Source organism: Acartia tonsa, chromosome 6 (assembly GCF_053477335.1).
Source record: "Acartia tonsa isolate MP-2025a chromosome 6, ASM5347733v1, whole genome shotgun sequence".
In the NCBI taxonomy this organism is placed as follows: Eukaryota; Metazoa; Arthropoda; class Copepoda; order Calanoida; family Acartiidae; genus Acartia; species Acartia tonsa.
In genome coordinates, this window is record NC_137265.1 from 468,722 (window position 1) to 488,467 (window position 19,746).

The 19,746-nt window shown below is 35.5% G+C and overlaps 1 protein-coding gene across 1 annotated transcript; it reads left to right on the top strand.

The window, feature by feature from the left end:
* The first annotated feature begins 281 nt into the window (after positions 1-281).
* On the top strand, positions 282-19,476 carry LOC145321507 (uncharacterized). The gene is made up of 15 exons (XM_080162920.1): positions 282-397; positions 730-841; positions 1,025-1,121; positions 1,432-1,541; positions 1,901-1,959; positions 2,109-2,192; positions 2,389-2,465; positions 2,548-2,636; positions 2,982-3,026; positions 3,526-3,637; positions 4,016-4,138; positions 4,475-4,513; positions 4,853-4,885; positions 4,983-5,095; positions 19,327-19,476. Exons 1-15 carry the CDS (start codon positions 301-303, stop codon positions 19,388-19,390), a joined length of 1,254 nt encoding a protein of 417 aa, XP_080019046.1. The 5' UTR covers positions 282-300; the 3' UTR covers positions 19,391-19,476.
* The last annotated feature ends 270 nt before the right edge of the window (positions 19,477-19,746 follow it).

The window sequence follows — 19,746 nt, forward strand, 5'->3', positions numbered from 1 at the left end:
ATATTTATAATTTTTCTTAACTCCATTATAGAGCAGTAGATATTCTGTTGGTATAATGTATATGTGTATTGTGTATTTCCTCCAAAATCTTGAAAACTGTTAGAATCATTCCTTAGTTTCTGAGAATATTTTTTTGTCACTTCTTAAAATAAATGGCACAATAAAAAAGTTTACCCATGACCAATTTTTTTCTTGAGGAAGTATTTTTTGGGGGGATGGATGTGGTAATCATTACTTTACCCCCTCCCCCTGTCAAGGGTTTAATTATGTGTAGTACTAAAAAATTAAGTTTCAGATAAGATGAAAATGAACATAATTTATTTATTTTGCTGTCATTGGATGATATTGGGGGAATGTTCAGAAGAAAAGTTACATACTGTTTCATCAAGTAATCAGGGTAAATATCAGTTTACTGTTAGATATACAATTGTCAGGAGTTGTTCAAGTCTGGACTACATGGCGTTGTACAAGATATTTTAGAAATGGTATCTACTGCTGCAATGTCAGGCACATGAAATAATGTTAGGGGGAAAGTGCAACTAATTACCATACACAGTTAGGACTTCCAGACAAAGGTTGTGCAATCAATGTGTTGATTGTCTGTTGGATGTTACTTAGATTAATATCCTAAAGTGAGCATTAGAATATGGCATGATGCTCTTGGTTTCCTTAGATGATCACATCAAATCCCACTACAACAAGGTATAAGATATAATTAATTTCTGCCAGGTACTGAAGATATACTTGAACCAAAAGATTTGAAAGATCCAGGACAGGAGTTTGTGCACTTGTTTGTCAAGTTCATTCTTCCCCAAGATGCTGATCAGCAATTAGTTGATAAGTAAATTAAACTATTTTGTTGAAAAAAAACCTAAAATCTATTCTTTTATAAAATTAGTAGGCCATGTGTAATTAGAATTAATAATAATCTCCTTTGCAGTGTAACTCCATATAGGTCCCAATGATTATCTTTCATTTAATAATGTGCATTTATTATTTCTTTATTCTTTCATTTATTATTTAGGCAACAGTCACGCTTACACAGATTTTTATGCTCTATCTTCTCAGAGAGTAAAGGAACTCCTATACATTTTTTTTTTCTCACAGATCTTAGAAGTAAAGTAGGATTTTTATTAATCAAACAGGGACATTTATTTCAAATAGTAGCCAAGTTGTCTAAAGTCATATATAACTTAAACATTTAGAGATTTAAAGAAAACCAGGTCTGAATTTTGGGCATTTCTAAGTCAAAATAGAGCATTGTATGACATTTGGATTTGACAAACATTTACTTTACTATTAAATTAATGAAGGAATAGTTACTTATTGCATCAAATTATAGACAACTGTTTGAAGACATTAAAATTTGAAATCATAAGAATCAATAAAACTATCAAATTATATTGTAATCTAATATTTTATATTATTTAGGATTTTTTAGATGGCACATTTAGAAAAGCTATTGGGATGATCCTTAACAGAAAATTATTCTATAATAAGCAGAGAAATGACAGTAATTCAAGTTCTTGGGTTTTTCCAAGGTGCAATATTTCTCAGTTTATTAATAATTAGTGGCTTCACCTAATGAATATTCTAGTGTAACTTTAAAAAGTTTTCTTTTTGAGTATCTATCTTGAGTAATAATTTGTCTAGGTTACATCAGCTGTTTTTTTTTCTTTCATGTATTCTACGCCACCTAGAAGAACTTAACAATATTTTTAAGGGCAAAAGCATAATGATATTGCTATGGTAGTGAAATTGATTTCAATATTCCTGAATTTTAATAACAGCTTTAAATTCAAGTCTTTGGATGTCTCTCATACTTTCTAATGCCCCCTCCCTCCCACACGGTAGAGATTATTTGAAGCCTCCCTGGAGTAAAGTTAAATACCTTTGTTAGATTTGTGGTTCAATATGTGTCCTACCCCTTCTTTCAGCATAAATACAGAAAAGAACTAGGTAAATAAAAATATCTAAATAGTAAATATAGAAATTAATAATAACTTAATTTAATTTTGAAATTTAGCTAAAATTCCTTTTAAAAATTTTGTGATTCATATAAATACATAAAGTTGTAGAAGTACAATAATATTATTGATATATTTTAGATGAATTTACTTCAATTTTGTGCAGCAACAACTATTACAGTATTCCTGTAGTTGATGTTCAATTTTGGTATGATCTCAATTCAGGTTAAAGTTATTACTCTCTTCATAACTAGTGGCTACTCCCCTACTACAGGCCTCTTGGCTCAAATGATCGGGGGGGGGGGGGGGGGGTGTTTGTGCCCATCACCAAATAGTTACAAACCTGCAATGTACATTAATTTGTACAGACAGACAACGAGATCCTGTTACTTTCTTAAAATTGTAAAATTGTTTTTTTTAGATGTACCAGATATTGAAGAAATAACAAATAAAAATAACAACACTATTTACTACAAGTGTGAAGAAAGATATGCTATGGTAATATTGTTTTTTTGTTTCCCTGCAATTATTTGTTTTGCCATCATTCAGCAGTTTATCAATGATAAACACTTTAATATAGGACTTTATGTATGTTAATTTTCTGTTGGTGCATGAACTACCACCTTTTATTAAGAAGTTAATTCTACTAGATACAGATCTCAGACTTAGGTAATTTAATTAATCCTTAAATGTTGTTATCTTTATTTTCTCTGTGTGTAAGATATGGGATTAAACTAGTAACTTTTTATATATGGTGATTATAGAGTCTCCAGAAATCTTTAAATGGCTCCTGTAACCACAATTTAGAGAATTAAACTTTTTAGAGTTTAAAATTTTTGTTTTAAAAAGGATCTAAAAACAAAGGTTGTTAAATACTAAATGTAGATATTCCTGAGAAACTTCTTAAAATGATATAAAGTATAGTTATAGTTTTCTTTTGTTCATTTTTATACATGAATTTTCCTTATAATCTTGATTTTTTTTCTTTGAAATTACTAAGGTTTATATATTTAGGATAGATATTGGTCAATTATTTGACATCTTTAATCAAATGACTAGGTATGTAAAATACTTTTTAACATCAATTAATTTAAATTCATGTAACTATGCAGCTGCATTTGTTGAAATTACCCAAAATATTTTTAATAGGTTTCATGAAAACATACAATAAAAACTTTTTAAATTAGATAAAATTTGAGTAGTAAAATATTTTTTTAAATTTTGTATCATTTTTGAAAGAAGAATAACTTTTTAAAAAGTTATCAAAACAAAAATAGTAAAAGGAGTGATTTGGTTTTAGATTAATTCATGTTTGTTTGGAGTTAAGTTTAAAGTTATATTCCTTTACACAGGAGATAAACAAAGGCATCATTATATATTGTACTAGCGGCTTTGTCCCTAGTCTCTAGGGGCTTTGCCCCAAGAGGTAATTAAAAAAAATGGAGATGTAACCACTTATTTTGAACATATTTAAAAGACAGACAGATGGATACTTTGTATCATAGATAAATCCCTAGAAACTTAGTATTAAAACAGTATTGCAAACACCTTTTTTAAGCAAGGAGATTTTTGCTTTGGGAAAAGACCTAAATGAATCACATGAAGTTTTAGCATGGAGATATCTACATGAAAATCCTCTTGCAACACTGGGAAAGATTGGACAATTTCAGGTTGAAGATTATGTTTTATAAAATCTTTTTTTTGCTCTAGTTACATCACATTAAATTGATCTAATAGTGGAGGTTGTAGATAATCTTGGAAATTCCATCCTTTTTTTTAGAGAGGATGTAAAATCTTTATATACAATTGTTTTTATAATCCTACCCTCACACAAACCAAAGGAATTCAGGAAGAAAATATGCTCCATTAATTGCAAGGATAAAACTTGATTTTTTTTCATTCTCCAGATTTTTTTCAACCTATATTTTGGTATTCCTAACCAGAAAAAATCTCATATGAATATAAAAGATTCCATGATAATGGATATAATTTCCCATTAAGTAAAATCATGAAAATATCATAGGCATGGAAGATGATATTCATTGTAGGCACTAAATGGTGGAGTTATCTTAATGAATGTTGAGAGATTGAGAGCACAACCAGACCTTGTTTCAGCTAAACACATTGCACAGCTAAAAGAGGAGTTTAAATACGCACCACATACAGACCAGGTATACCACAGGTTGCTAAGTAATATAACAGTAACAGAATGTCTGTTTGTATGTTTGTTCCAGAGGATCTCACTAAACACTGGGAGGGGAGAATATAAAATCCCCCCCCCCCATTACATTCTATCTAAAAGAAAATATCAAGAAACTAAAATAAATATCAAGAAAAACTCAAAAGCAAAGTTTGAGGGAAAAAAATTGCATATGTTGTAATATGTTGTAACCCTATTGTTCACAAAATTAAAATGAGAGATATAAAACTGTAAGTTGGGGTTTTAGCCACCCATCCCTCAAAGAAGGGCTAAAAATAAAGTTATGTGATCTAATATTTTTTTTAAGGGTGCCTTTCATCTTCTTCAATACAAGCATCCGAAACTGGTAAGTTCCAAGAAAGAACCAGTTAGACATTGAAATAAAACTTCATGTGACCATCTAAGTTTTGATGATGTCCTTTGAAAATATTTTAATCTAAAGTTAATGTATTCTAAGGATTGGATTATTTGCAATAAAAATATTACTCCTTAATTTTTCAGTATATTACCTAAAACTAACCAAATTTTATAAAACACTTCACAACTTTAATGTTGAATATCCCCTAATTTCAAATTTAGATAATTTTAAAAGTTTTAAGTGGTTTAACCCTACCCAGAGTTAGTGAAGGTGTATTACTTCCATTACCATCACCTTAGTTTTTTTTTATATATTTCATTTTTAAAGGTTTATGTTCTTCCATGTCAGTACAACCTTTTGGTATGTGTGTTTGTTGTTTCAAATAATTTTTAAAATAAATTTAATTTGTAATTTATTACTTTATATTTAGATTTGTATAACTAATTCTTATTGACAGGTAAAAAGAGCTGAATATGATTACCAACCTAATATTCTGAGCTACAACACATGCCTAACAAAGCCCCTGATAGAGCATCATACTGGATATAACCCTTTCATCTATATTCTAAGGTATATTTGTCCATTATCTGAAATAAAATAAAAATACTTAATTATCCTATCATATTGTAGATAGCTTTTTGGGAATATCAAAATGAAAAATTAAAGAATTTTAACCAGTTTTTTAGCACCAAGGGCTGTTATCAATATCATAATTCCTGGAAAATTATCTGTAATATAATGCTATATTTGACTTTCCAGTATGGCTGAGAATCTGTTCTAATCCTGTGGATATTATTCATTTCAAAGCCATACTGAAAGCATTTTTTATATTAAAAATAGTTAACAGAGGAAATGTGATTTTTTTGGCTGCTATTAAGAGTTGACAGCTGAAATTTTTTATGAAGATTTAATCAATATATTTTTTTGTCTGTCTACCTTCTGGTTGTGCTTTAAAAGATATAAAAGCTTTTCTCGTATTCATTCGAATCCGGTGGATAAGAACCGGTTCTCATCCATACAAAAAAACTATGTCTAGCATCGTATTATATCCAGCTTTCTACGAATATAGAAATGTACAATCATAAGAAAACCAGTTTTTTTAGCCGGTGCCTTCGGCACCTCAGGGCTAAAAAACTAGTTTTAATCTCATAAATGTACTTTCTATATCCGCGGAAAGCCGTTTATAATACGATGTGAGAAATAACTATTACAGTTTTTGTTGGATTTTTGCAAATTATCTTTTTTTTCCAGCTTTATGAGAACTGAACATTTGTTGAAGAACTTACTTTGTCTGTTTGTCCATTCCATGATTTTTTGTGCTTTGCTTCTTATGGATGTTGTCATCCTTGTTTTTAAAAGCGCGGCTTTTCTATAATTAGGGTTGGTTCGCCCGTACGTCCATCCGTACGTCTGTAATGGATAGCTTTTTTCATTAATTTAGGCATGTTAGAATTGTCCTATCGATTTCTAACTTTGCATGGTGATGATTCCTTTAGTAGTGTGGCATCCTGCTTCCATCATCTGAGTTTATACATATCTATCCCTGTCCACATTCCTCTAGTTCTCCAACTGAGCCAGACCTACACTGATGAACCGCCACCGTGTCCCATTCTGTTGTATCCAGAGTGAGTTGATATATATAGGCCTTTGTGTGAACATCTCACCACTTGTCTATATTCGGTAGACTGTAAGCCTATATGCCTAGGTTGTCGACAGTCTTAACTCCTTATCCTTTGTGCACGTGGTTTCTGGCCTGTCCAGAAACGAGACGCCAAAGCTTTTCATTAACCTAATCCTGATCCATATTCTATAAATATATAACCTATTAATTTACCAGTTCTGCCAGATATATGTATAATAAATGTTCTATTTTTTTATGAAAATACCTGTGTTAAATTACTGATATATTATTGCGTCGAAGCTACTCTATACTCATATTCCGGTCTGTCCGTACATCCCCTCATACGTCATTTTGGCGCAGTTCTGTCTACCACTCATTTTTGAGGGGGGAAGGTATAGTGGTAATTATTAACGTACAGACAAAGCCAAATCGCTAAGTAGCTTCGATTGCAAAGTGAAATAAATATTTTCCGAATAGATAAACTAGGTTTATTCACGGAAACAGTTTACAGTAACAATTTGTTACAAAATATTGCTAATAAGTATTTCGTGGCAAGCTGCCAAATAAAGATAAAAAGGAACCCGCCTTTTTCACACTAGTATTATTTTCACATATTTTCTTCCTAAACAGGAAGAAAGGGATACTTCCAAGTTCTTAAAAAGTTCGTGGTAGACAAACAGTGTTAACGAACACTACAGCTCCATCACTATGACCGGTGGTTCGGATGCCAAAAAGGGTGAGTAGGGGGTTGGCGAGAAAACTAAAACAGCTCCGCCCCCTCCGCCTCCTCCGAATGCCTCTAATAACACTCCGCCTCCGCCAGATCCACTTTCCCCTGAAAGAATAAAAGAATTTGTACGGGAAGCGCTAAACAATTCTCTAAACGAATATTCGGCACATTATAGAGATATGATAAAACAAGAATCCGATATTATGAAGCTAGAAATGGAAACAAAATGGGCAGGGTTTCAGGAAACAGAAGCACATCGCAGATTATTGGCCGATACTGATATCATAGATCTAAAGCGTAGAGTATCAAAACTCCCAGCGGACGGAAATTTAGGCCCCTTGTTTGCGGAAAAAACGTTAAATGAAAGTCTTAACATGACCCATCTTAATGCCATAGGGGATGATTCAATTAATGCCACTTTTTATGACCGATTATCGGTCCAACAAAAGGTAAGCGTGACCGAATGGGTTGCCAAAGATAGAATTACAGCTCCAGGTTGTATGGCTTATTCAATTGTAGGCTTTGTAAGCCCAGTAGACAATGACAATTGGATGAATGTAAGGGAAACTTCCCTAACAGAATATGAAAAAAGTCTACTGGAAAAGTTTCCCTTTATCCCTGATAGGATTAAGTCGTTAGAGCCTCTTCGTAGGTCTGCACCCAATGTAGCACCAAGAGTTTCCACCAGAAGCACACCCGGGACGCCGGCAACTAGTAGTGCCGACGATGATTTTATTAAAGAGTGTTTTATCAAGGGACAAAAGTGGGATTCCAATTTTGCGAGAGATGCCCCTAAATGGGACGGTAGAGCTGATTTTGACAACTTCTTTGCTAATTTGTGGAGGGTTGCAAAAACATACAGAATCTGTGACCCAATTCTTTTCAAGGATATTCTGTACCAGCGAATTTTTGATTCTAGAGGGGAACGACTTGGGGATTTAATTACACCTGAGAGAAATCAGGCTCTATCTGCCCTAAGTTATTACCTGATGATCAGAAGGCTGGTTACTCCTTTCTCGGATCCAGAAGAAGCCTCGCAGTATTTCTATAACCTAAAACAGGAGGCTAATCAACCCCTTGACACGTTCTTTGAAAATAAACTTAAGGTATTTAAACTCATGAACCCTGGCATAATCCCCAAAAAGAAGTGGAAGGAATTTTACCTTAATGTTAGCAAAAAACCTATTGTACTCAAACCTTGCCATGGACATGGCAAATTATGTCGAAAGTATGCAATTTTTGTACGACTATAACGGGCTTATTAATCTCGGACAGAGATACGTTAATTGGGACGGGTCTGGCCACATTAGCAAGGAAAACCTTTCGGCCTGCTATTCCCAAGCCATGGAAATGTTCCTACCCAAAAATTCTGCTGAAACGAAAAAACAACCCATAATCAGCATTATCGAAGATAATACCCCCACTAACACGGCAGTGTATCAGGAAGATTTATCCAATGAACCTGATGAGGTTCCCTCTTGGGTAGATCATGAGGATGACCCTATTGCATGGGATCAAATCGAGGGTGTTATAGGAGCCTTTAACGGGAGAAGTAAGAATCTTAAATGTTGGCATTGTAATATCCCTGGTCACGTAGTACAAAAATGTAACAAAAAGAAGGCTGGGGAGCCCCCGCATCCCGATTCCCGCTTTGGGAAAACACGAAATAAATTTACCCCATATAAGGGAACTTCGGGTAATAGCAATAAAATACCTGAACAATATGCGCGTAAAACCATCAACCAGATGGATCAGGAGGTCAGCGATGAAACTGAAATTGAAAAACAGATGCAAGCGCATGTTAAAAATCATGTCCATTATATGTAAAAGAAAAGGGATATAAACCTTGCGATATTAATTGTCCCTATCCCAGAAATATAAAATTAGCTGAATGAGTTTCATATTTTGATACAAAAAGATAAACAAAATATCCCATGTCAAGCTTAGCTTGCAAATTCCTTAATATCAAATATCCCTTGCCAGGCAATGTTTTGGCGCGGGAAAAATAAAACAAATCATTATTATTAAATATGAATAAGCAATGCATAAAATAATTTCTCCCCCTTTTTCTCCATTACCCCTAAGTCAAGGCAGGAAATTGGGGAAGAGAGGGATGCATCCTGGGGAGCATTTCACATGCACTTAAAACTTTCCATCCGTTTCAAAAAATTAATAGTTTTAATAAAGAAGCCCACGAGTGAATACTTATTAATCTAATTAGTAATTTTTAAATTGTTTTAATATCGCATGGTACTATTTAATATGTAAATATCGTATACTTGTATGTACATACTACATGGATTTAAAACATTTTAGTTCAATTTTTAATCGCTAGGGGGAACTTAAGCAAATTTTCTATATATAAGCAATGATTTTTGAAATGAAGCTTCAGTATCAATCTGATCTGAGAATTGTACCAATTTGCTTTTGATCCCTGATTCTTTGTGGCTGAAGTATCTCAGCAATAATGTATAATAACGGATTCATATGGGTTAATATTATTGTATTCTGCATAGTGACAATAATAGAATTATATTTAATTTATTATGTATCCGAAAGATGTCACCTCGAATGCTCTCGCGGTCCATATAAATAGGATTGAAAAATGAAATTTAAGTTAATCTAGATCTTTACTGTTCATTCAACACATCTTTGAAGCCAATACCCTGGCAAATACATATGGAAAGAAAAAAAAGGGGGGGGGGTTTATTTCAAATCTGTATAAATACGAATGAATATTCGAATTTAAATCAGTTGTTTATGGAAAGGCCTTCAGCAAGCTCTTCTCATTTTTTGAGCTGCAAACGCAGCATTAAGACTTAATTACTTGACACGTAATTAAAAAACTTTTAACATTTTAGTTAAATTATTTTCCGCTAGGATCACTAGCAGAATAAAAATATTTTAGTTAAATTAACTTCCGCTAGGATCGCCAACAGAATAAAAGACCACTATATAAAATCGAAAGAATACTGTTAATCAAGGCCAGTCACAAACAAAGCAGTTACCACAAACCACTCCTTATTTTTTGAGGCTGACTTCAGCACTAATTATATTCAAAATATCAAATATATATACATATATATATTACCCCATAATTACCCCTTTATTCAAATTTGGTATAAATACCAAAGAAAATCAAAAAAAAAATCAGTCAGGGTAGATCCTCTTAAGTGTATTTGACATATCTTAATTATTTTGAGCTGTAACACAGCGCTAATCTTAAATCATTTAAATTATGATTTAAATCCTAATTTAATTAACATTATTTTACCCCACGGGGGGGGGGGGGTATCAGTCCTAAATCTGTATAAATACAGATGGAAATCAAGAAGTAACTCAGTCAGTTTTTAAACTCTTGTTATTTACAAGCTGAACATTTAGTTTTAAGCTATTCTTTTTTAGCATTTAAATAATTCAAACTTAGTTCAATTTTATTCCGATAGGTTTCTACACTAATAATTCCATATTATAGTATATAAAGGAGGACCAGTACCAGAATTTAATAGTTTCTTTAGAACTTTCAACATTCTTATACTCTTTTTTAAGAAATTTCTTGAGCTAAATAGTAGCGCTAATAAAAATTAATGAAACCCAGAAAGTTATATAAAATAATTTTAACAATTAATCACATTGTTAAAACCCTGAATGATTTAAAAAGATTTGACACCCAATTATACCTGGAGCATAGAAAATCTCTGTGTGAGGATTATCATTGTTTAATCGCAGGGCTCGGGATCTTGGAAAACATGCATCTTAGGCTCCGTCTAAAAATATAATTAAGAATTTCATAATGCCTATCTGTGCAAAATTAAAAGTTTTTAACCCCACGGGGGGGGAATTCCTGCAACACGCTCTCGTGGATACAGGAAATAATTTTAGGTCCCTTATTTCTAAAGAAATCTTAGATGATAATAAAATCACATTTACCCCGGCCAACCTTAGTGCATTATCTGTAGACTTAAAACCAGTAAATATCATAGGACATGTACATTTAAAATTCAGTTTTAATGGATCGGATCAATTATTTGAGGAAACATTTTATATTCCTGAAATGACGTCTAAAATTATAAATTTAGGCTACGAATTCCTCAAAATTAACCGAATTAATTTGCTCTTAGATAAATTTTCATTTGAGCTCCCCACTGGAGAGCACATCCTAATAGAAAATTCAACAATTAACATAGTTGAGGAAAGTAAAAACATACCCCTAATTCCCACGAATAATGTTCAGTCGAAACAAAATTCCCTTATCCCTGGAATAAATTGGAGTAAAAAGGGGGGTACTGGGACATTAAAACAAAATAAAACATGTGTAAAACTAGCAAAGAAAACAACATTTTTGCCTGGGGGAAACACAGCGGTAATAACGGTACCTAACCTTGAAATAACGGGAAGCTGTACATATCCCCGAATAATTCCAAGATGACAAGCCACAACGGCTTGATGCTCATGGAAGGTATTTATAACATAAATGAGAGGGGGGAGTGTTGGGCAAATTTTGTTAACTTAGCAGGGAAAAATATTACCTTGCTTCAGAATGTCAAAGTTGGATATTGTTTCGAATTTGAAGCAGATCTCCAACATTCCTGTAATATAGATATTAATCAAATAAATGAATTATCAGGAACTACACTTCTTAAAAGAATTAAATTCATTAGGGAAAAATTAAACTTAGAAAATAGTGACTTAATTAAAGACAACCCAGGGATGAAAGAAAAAGTAATAAAATTATGCCTTGATCATTTTGATATATTTTCAGTCGACAATGCTGATATCGGAAATTGCGACCTCTTGCAGTATAAAATAGACTTAATCCCTGGGGCTAAACCTACTAAAGCCAGAAACATTCAATTAAACCCGTTGTATGAAACCAAATTAAAACAACAGATAGAAAATTGGTTAAGGGGGGGCATCATAGAGGAGGGCTACAGCGAGTGGTCCTCCCCCATCTTTGCCGTAAAGAAAAAACCAACGGCTGGGGGGGAAGGTAAACTTAGGTTCGTTATCGATTTTCGTGCACTTAATAGTGTGACGCGAAAAATTAACTGGCCCCTTCCCTTAATTTCTAGTAACCTAGAAAAACTAGGCACAGGTAATGTGTTTAGTACCCTTGATCTTACTAGTGCTTTCCATGCGTTAACCATTTCTAAGGAAAGTAAACATTTAACTGCGTTCACAGCCCTGAATCGGCAGTATCTATTCAAGAAACTGCCGTTCGGACTGTGTAACGCACCAGCAGTGTTCTGCCATTTGATGGACAGAGTCCTTACCCTTATCCCGGGGCTGTACGAATTCATTATTTCTTACCTTGATGATCTTATTGTAATTTCGAAGGATATTGATGAACATCTGAACCATCTCAGAAAACTCTTCGGAGTCCTAAAAATAGCAAAGCTTAAACTAAATCTAGCCAAATGCAAACTTTTTACATCCGAATGTACATACTTAGGTCACATAGTCAGTTCCCAAGGACTTAAAATGAACCCCGCGTATTTAGAACAAATTAAAAATTGGAGCAGGCCAAGGACAGGCAAGGAACTTCAGCGTTTCCTTGGCTTCTCCAATTATTATAGGGCCTATTTCCCATCCTATGCGAAAAATTCTTGTACTCTTGACAAACACAGAAATGACAAAAATATCGAATGGACCGATTCCTTATCAAAAGATTGGGAAAATTTCATAGATATGTTTTCGAATTCTATAAGTAAAGGTTATCCCCAATGGGATAATCCAAACCCCTTTATAGTAGATGTTGATTTTTCAACAAGTTATTTTGCTGGAATTCTCAGCCAAAAACAAGGGGGTGAAGAAAGAATTATTGGGATTTGTTCCAAAAAATGCAATGGGGCAGAGAAAAATTATCCAAGTTATAAAGGAGAGTTAGCATGTTTAGTATTTGTCCTTAAAACATTCCTCCATTACTTAAGATTTAGAAACTTCATTGTTCGAACAGATTCAATTTCCTTAGATCATTACAAAAAATGGCAAAAAGGAACAATAAATGGGGTAACTTTACGTTGGATATTTTTTATCCAAAGTTTTGACTTTACAGTAATTCATAGGAAGGGGAGGGAACACTGCAACGCTGACAATTTGTCTAGAGGCCAATTTTTATGCAAAGAACATAAGGAAACCGATTGCGAAAAATGCACTAGTCCATTTACCTTGGACCCGTATGAACAGGATTGTCCCTATCAAGACCAGATCTTTGAGCTACATGCGGCATCTGAGGTCGGTGTAAACAATGTCTGGCAATCTGAAACACAAAAAGATCAAATATTATTTGACATTCGTAGGTGGATATTCGAAAAAAAGCAGTTGTCAAGCTTTGAGAAAGCAGAACTAACCGGCCGAAAAGAGGTCCTTTTTAAATTAATGGAACATTTATATGTTATGGAGGGACTTCTGATATTTAGACAACCCCTCAGCAATGGGACTTTTATTGAAAGACCCGTCGTACCCATTGGATTATACAATAAAGTTTTCGAATTAGCACATAATAATATTGTAGGTCACAAGGGGGTGAACGAAACCATCCGCAAAATAAATGAAAGATTTTTCCTTATAGGAATCAATAAATTTGTGGAATCACGCATCAAAAACTGTATTACTTGTCTAAGAAAAATAGGACAGGTACCTAAACATAAACAACCTATTACCCATTCGGCCATTAGTCACGAGATTTTTGGCCAGGTATCAGTAGACCTTATTGGTCCCCTAACTCCTAACTATTTTCAAGGACAACATGTCCGCTACATATTTATCCTAGTGGATTTATTCTCTAGGTACGTAATCGCCCATCCCATGGAAAGCATGGTAAAGGTAATCCTCGAACAGGTGGTGCCCACCTATGGCTTATTTAGGTCACTAAGGAGTGACAGGGGAACCAATTTCACCGGGGAAGTCTTTCGAAAGGTTATGGATGAATTAGGCATTGAAACTAAACTTATCCCTCCAAGAAACCCTAATAGTAACCCATGTGAAAGGCATAACCAAAGTATTTACGCAGGATTAAGATCTGATGACCGATTCGAAAGTAAGGACTGGGCAAGAAAACTAGCTTTGACAACTTTTGTGATTAACGCAAGTACGTCAAGAAGAACGGGGTATACGCCATTTTACCTGATGTTCGGCAGGCAACCAACTCTAAATCTCGATTTCTTCTCGCCAATCCTGCAGAATAGGCAGGATATTGATTGCATATCTTACTTGGATTACCTAAAAAATTTGGAAGAAATTATTGCACAAGTTTCCAAGAAATCTAAAATCTATTTAGAATTTCAAAATAAATCGAGAAAGGCTTCGTCACCTATTTTTGTGAATGGTGTATGTTTTGCCTTCTTTAATCTAGTCAAGGTAGGGATTAGCAAGAAATTACAATCTTTTTACGGGGGTCCTTTTATCGTAACCAAGAAATTCTCGGAGGCACTTTTTGAACTCAGTCCCTTTGGGTCAAATCCAATTAAGACCAATCAAGTTGTTAGCCGGGATAAAATACGAAAAATAGATTCTAAAGTAGAATTATTGGGGGAAACACTTTCCTTTAACGTCTTTCCTATCGAAGAAATTGTCCCGTCAGAGGAAATAACCTTAACAATAGATAATACGGGACTAACCGAAATCAACGATAATAAGGGCATGGAAAATAATGATTTTACCTACCTAGACAACGGTGACAATGAATTTACTGGGGAAAACCCTGAACCTAATCAGAACGTACCTCAGGGGGAGGTAGATTGTGAAGGGGGAGGGGAAATAGTGGAAAAAAACTCACCATTTGAACCACAGCCCAAAGACTGGGAACCGCCTGGCACAGATCAGTCACCCGGTCCTAACATCCAGGCTGAAAATAGTTTCTTAGAAGACACTGTCCCATCTGAGGCATCATTCTTTGCGCAGCGACCCAAACAATCCAGCCCTGAAAAAGTCATTAATGTTAACAAACAAAGCGTAGTACCTAAATATATATTAGAAGAAGAAAGAAAGACTAGGTCACAAGGGGGGGATAACCGTATACATGTCCAAATTGGACTACATAACCCAATTAGAAGGAAGAAATAAATGTATATAAAATGAAATTGATAACTGTATATAGCTTTATATATTAATACTATCATGTATGTATATAGATATAACAATAATCTAAACAAATACGTTAAAAACTAACGGATTAACATATTTCAGAGAGGACACCAGGCATAAAAATAAAATTAAAATGCAGCATCATTTGGCAAAAGCACCAGGAACTCGAGGTAATTTTATTTGGGGATTCGTGAGGCTTTTTATTATTTTGGCAAAACCAAATGCGTCCGAAATAATACAAATAGATGCGACCCAATGCATGGCAAACAAAAACCCGCGCCTAAAAATCTCTGAATGCGCTACGTTTCTTAATATCACTAATACCGAACAAAAACGATTTCACCTGCTCCAAAAGGTTGAAAGAAAAATCATACCTGGAATCTGTTGCCACCTCCGAACCAGTACACATTACTGGTATTGTGGCAGGTACAGTCATGTCCATCTTGCAGCGCCAGCGCTGGTGGAGATACCAAGTCTTGTATCTTATGAAGACTGCCATGACATGTCCAATACTAAAATATTTAACTTTGAAGGAAAATCTGTTTCAGTGTATGAACACCAAATGTCATACACGCGTTTCATCGTAAATGGAACGCTTTCTTACCCCAACAACCTCCTTAACGGCGTCGACCCCGCCTGCGAGGGACACGGCGTATTCGTGAATAGCATTTTTATCCCTGGGACATTTGAGGAAAAACAAATAGGAGTTCAGGCTGAACCTGTCGAATTATTACAAACAAATACGGGCTGTTACCTGGGAAGTCATTGGGTGGGAAACAATTGCCTAGACCACAATCTTAGATTAGGTTATGACCGCATTATCTCGGATGATAAATCTGATAACTCACAAAAATTCACTTCTCCTTGGCGAATGGTAGACATCTTTAATATTTCATTGTTTACATTTGAAGGAGAACAGGGTGACCAAAAATATTTAGTGATTGATCCCCAAATTACGCTTGCGTTAGAACTGAAAGATAAAATGCATTTCAAAAACTTAATCCCCGAATTATCCTATTACAAAACTAACATTGATAATCTAATGGTATGGTTCACAAACTCTTTAAAACCTTATTTTCCCCTTTTAAACGCTAAGGAAAAAGATGACATGCTATCATTAGAGATTTTTTATTCTTACCAACAATATAGTAAATTAATTGTCCCAGAAAACCGCTGCTTACAGAACCATTTTCTGTCTAAAAGTAGTATTCAGACCCATCGCAAAAAATTAGTTAGGGCGCATGGCGAACTTGACCTAGTAATACAGTGCGATAATCTTAAAATTAATGTTTCTTTGGGAGAAAATTTACCCTGATTTGTAGATCATTTTTCGGTTTCGATTAATAATAAGACCATGGGGGTGTCACCGTTTTCCCGAAGATTGGTCAACACAACCCATCTGACACCAACCAAATGCTCCAAAAACCCTATTTTTCTACACTTGTACCAAGGGAAATTTATTGGGAATCAAGGACAGGGAATGCAAATATTAAATGCAAACCAATACCTTATGGATAAGCCAACTAGCCTATTCCTTTACCATTCTTGGCAAGGCCTAGAAAAAACTAATTTCTCGGAAAGCGTCGAGGAATTATACCTCAGCCAGTTGGCCGCGGATTCAAATAATTTTGAAGTTAAAATTACAGACTCCTGGTTCATTCGAACGTACCATAAGGTGGTTGACTTTTTATCCAGCACTTGGTACCATATGGTTTTAGTACTGGCGGCCATCCTTACAGGGATAGGGTCGTTACTATGCATCGCTTTTATCATATATATATTAGCCTGCACCAAAATTCACGCGTACAAAGAGGGGGGTACGAGTGAAACACACGAATTACGGGATTTTACAAATAATGAGGAAAACTAATATCCCCAACACGGACGACCATGAATCGGACATATATATACCTATAAGGTCGCCGTTCCTTAAGGTTGTCTTTGTAAAAATATTTCCTTATTCGGTATAAGGAATTAAGATTTTTAATTTTAAGTTTTGTATTTTTATTTTAGGATATCCCAGGCGAAATTTTCAAAGGGGATTCCACCACTCTCAAGGCGCCAGCCACCCTTCATACCGTCGTGGTTATGAAGAGGCTCCCTTCTATCCGGAAGATGACTATTATTATGAGGACAACCAGGGCTACCATCAGGGCCATGACGATGCCTATTATGAGCCTGATGAAAACAGGTACCCCATTCAGCCTCGAGTAAAGCCACGTAACCCTGAGAACCTTACTGACCTTCAATGTGTCAGTAAGGCTATACACGTCTATCGTGTCGCTGGCAAAGCCGTTCCCCCAGGACTCCTTGAGCAGCAGGAAAACCTGCGGCAGGCTAAAAGATTAGAAGCCAGTGAATATTCGGATAAGGCTAGACCTACGGTCAAGCCCTTAATGGAGCAAAATACAATACCCAGGGGAGGGGAACCGCAGAAAAATCGGGTGGAATCACCACCAAAACGTAATGCCTCACCTGAATTAGAGGTAGTCGCCATAAAAACAGCCCCAAAAGCTGTAGATAAAAGGCCGCCAACACCAACAGGCAGCGGCGGCCCAGCAGCCAAGAAGGCTAAGGTGGAAATTCGTCTGCCTCCGTTACCCCCTAAAACAAAAGAAGCATCAGCAGAGGCTGGGAAAAATGAACCTAAAGCTTTTTGGGTGACCGCTGAGGAATGGAAACAAGTCCTATCCTCTACTGTAAAAGAGGCTATGGAGGAAGCCCTCCTTCCTTTCCAGAGAAGTCTGGAATCTAAAATCGCTAGCCACTCCTCATCTATGGAGAAGTCACACATACACCGTGACAAATGACTTATCGAAATTTCCGCCGAAGAGTCGACCGGCGAATTGAAAGCGCGCATGTGCTCTGTTATAGAGTCCACTAGTAGATTGTTAGACCAAAGTTCTGACAAAATTATTAAATATATTAATACTCGTTGTAATATTTTAAATGTACCTGTCGAGCAGAATTCGGCTGACACAGAGGCACCCCATCCCGCCGAGGGCGCACCGCAACCCGATGATGATGGCGTAGAATTGATCTCCCACTATGGGTCAGAATGTTCTGATGAATATAGGCCAACCGATCCACAGGGCAACCCCGTGGTCCTTGACTCTGTGGAAGGCGACGTTCCTGCGCATGAGACCAGTGACCAGGAGTTGGACACCAGGATAAGCAAGCTCTTCCCTGATCTGCCAGCCAATCCCCAGGCAGGCTGCTGCCGTTCCTGAGGGCCAAGTGGCCCAGGCTCCTTGTGAAGGAGTACAGGCTCTTCAGAATGCTGTTGGAGCTCCAGAGCCATCCAATCCCGTGGATTCTAATCCTGTAGACATAGTGCGCAAGGCTATGGCCGAAATCAAGGGACCTGCCCCCACAACAGCCACCCGTCGAAGCCGACGCGCTGGTCAATTGTGAGTTGAACATTTCTTGTTCACTCAAGAGGAGGCGAGTGTGGCATCCTGCTTCCATCATCTGAGTTTATACATATCTATCCCTGTCCACATTCCTCTAGTTCTCCAACTGAGCCAGACCTACACTGATGAACCGCCACCGTGTCCCATCCTGTTGTATCCAGAGTGAGTTGATATATATAGGCCTTTGTGTGAACATCTCACCACTTGTCTATATTCGGTAGACTGTAAGCCTATATGCCTAGGTTGTCGACAGTCTTAACTCCTTATCCTTTGTGCACATGGTTTCTGGCCTGTCCAGAAACGAGACGCCAAAGCTTTTCATTAACCTAATCCTGATCCATATTCTATAAATATATAACCTATTAATTTGCCAGTTCTGCCAGATATATGTATAATAAATGTTCAATTTTTTTATGAAAATACCTGTGTTAAATTACTGATATATTATTGCGTCGAAGCTACTCTATACTCATATTCCGGTCTGTCCGTACATCCCCTCATACGTCAGTAGTTTGGTACGATTTAGAAAGCGTAGCAACTCTATAATCATTACCAGAATGCCCGAACGTTCATTTTAAACATGTAGATTTTTTTACTTTTTTAACAACAAATTTTCATGTGATCCGATTGATCTTATTTTTGGTATGTTGATTCCTGGGACAACAAAGTATAATGTTATAAGCAAAGCAATTCTATAATTAAGTCCTAAAAATGTAAGTTTATCCATAAACATTATCCTGTATCCAGCAGTTTTTCAACAAATTTACTTATAATTTTGGTTCGACTCTTATACATTTATATTCTGATTATTCAGTTCTGACACTATACAAGTATTAATGTCCGTTTGTCCTATCGTTTCAGTGTTTCGCTTTTATGTATGGTGTCATCCTTGTTTTTAAATATTGATTCAACTACATTTTTATTGAAATTTAATAACCTTAAAACTATGCAGGCACAATGATGTTTTGAAACTGTCAGCTTGGTGTTGGAATCCTTCCTGGCAACATTGTTATTAGAGAGATACAAAAATAGAAAAACTGATGATCACCAAGAGCTTGTATTCCTATGTAATATTCTTTAATAAAAAAAGCCTTACTTGTAACACAATGCATTTTGTATGCTCTCCTGCTGTAAATAATTTTTTTTTAAATGGTTTACAAATTTGAAATGTAGTATGAAGTTGTTTTTTTCTATCTTGTTTTATATGTACACTAGCGGCTTCGCCCCTAGCCTCTAGGGGCTATGCCCAAGAGGTAATTTTTTTCTGGTGCTGCTAATTTTATGTGAAGTAGTTTCCCAATAATTTTTTTTGGGGGGGGGAATTTTCATTTTTCAGGGGGTTGGGTGTGTCCCAGACGGACGGACAGACGGA